The sequence below is a fragment of the Lithobates pipiens genome, unplaced genomic scaffold (genome assembly GCF_037356315.1).
Source record: "Lithobates pipiens isolate NorthernLeopardFrog02 unplaced genomic scaffold, aLitPip1_a1.2 Scaffold_23, whole genome shotgun sequence".
Taxonomy (NCBI): domain Eukaryota; kingdom Metazoa; phylum Chordata; class Amphibia; order Anura; family Ranidae; genus Lithobates; species Lithobates pipiens.
The window spans coordinates 331,391,044-331,392,201 of NW_027507785.1; the positions used below are offsets into that span (position 1 = coordinate 331,391,044).

Here is a 1,158-nt window from a genome sequence, read left to right on the forward strand (position 1 = left end):
GCGTAATCCTTCCCAGTCTGGAGGCTGACACATCCCTGGACCTTGGCGTACGCTCCTTCCCCCAGCAGCTCATCAGTCAGCCGGTAACAAGTCTGCCAACAAAAACATTCCAAAAATCAGAGCAGAGAAAATATTGGGGCGGGGGGAGTGGATATGAATGGCAACCAATCAGCTTCTATCTTCAGTTGGTTCATGTAAGCTTTTAAATGTAAAAGCTATCAGCCGATTGGTTGCCATACACAGAGCTCCCGATTCTGGCTCCTCCAGTTTTGATAAATTCCTCCAATTAACCAATTTTTTGTCCAGTCTGCAAATGATAAACCAGGCCTAATATCCCCCTCCCCCTCCCCACAGGGGACAAACCGAGGACACCTGACCCCCCCCCGTCCATCCTATTTCTGATCAATGGAGACTGATCACTCCACCGCAGAGGACAATTCCAGAACACACCACCGGGGGGAGAACCGCCGGGGAGGAGAACCGCCGGGAGGGAATTTATGGCCAAGATGAGCATCTCCGACAGTCATTTCCACAAACCTGCAAACTTCCCGGTGAAGCTGTCTGCCGCTCGGGTCCTCCGCTTCTTCTTCTTCCGTTTCCCGGGGTCATCTATCGGGATGTGCTGACTGCTCACCATTTCTGTGCCGAAACAGGAGAAAGGAGTCACGCCTCTTCAGGGTCCCCGTCTTCTCCTGACCTCACAGAGCCCGCCCCCCCCCCCCCCCACTTCTCCTGACCTCACAGAGCCCCCCCCCCCACACCTTCTCCTGACCTCACAGAGCCCCCCCCCCCCCACACCTTCTCCTGACCTCACAGAGCCCTCCCCCCCCCCCCCCACTTCTCCTGACCTCACAGAGCCCCCCCCCCCCCCACACACCTTCTCCTGACCTCACAGAGCCCCCCCCCCACACCTTCTCCTGACCTCACAGAGCCCTCCCCCCCCCCCCCACCTTCTCCTGACCTCACAGAGCCCCCCCCCCCCCACACACCTTCTCCTGACCTCACAGAGCCCTCCCCCCCCCCCCCCAACTTCTCCTGACCTCACAGAGCCCCCCCCCCCCCCCCCCCCAACTTCTCCTGACCTCACAGAGCCCTCCTCCCCCCCCCCCTTACCTCACAGAGCCCTCCTCCCCCCCTTCTCCTGACCTCACAGAGCCC

The 1,158-nt window shown here is 59.7% G+C and overlaps 1 protein-coding gene across 1 annotated transcript in view; it reads right to left on the minus strand.

Annotated features, from left to right (window-relative positions):
• Positions 1-639, minus strand: part of MKNK1 (MAPK interacting serine/threonine kinase 1) — a gene marked incomplete in the record, with an annotated part of 16,755 nt that extends 16,116 nt beyond the window's left edge. The window contains 2 exon segments of the mRNA XM_077450727.1: positions 1-86; positions 533-639. Coding sequence (XP_077306853.1) covers positions 1-86; positions 533-637 — 191 coding nt within the window.
• Positions 640-1,158: the final 519 nt, after the last annotated feature.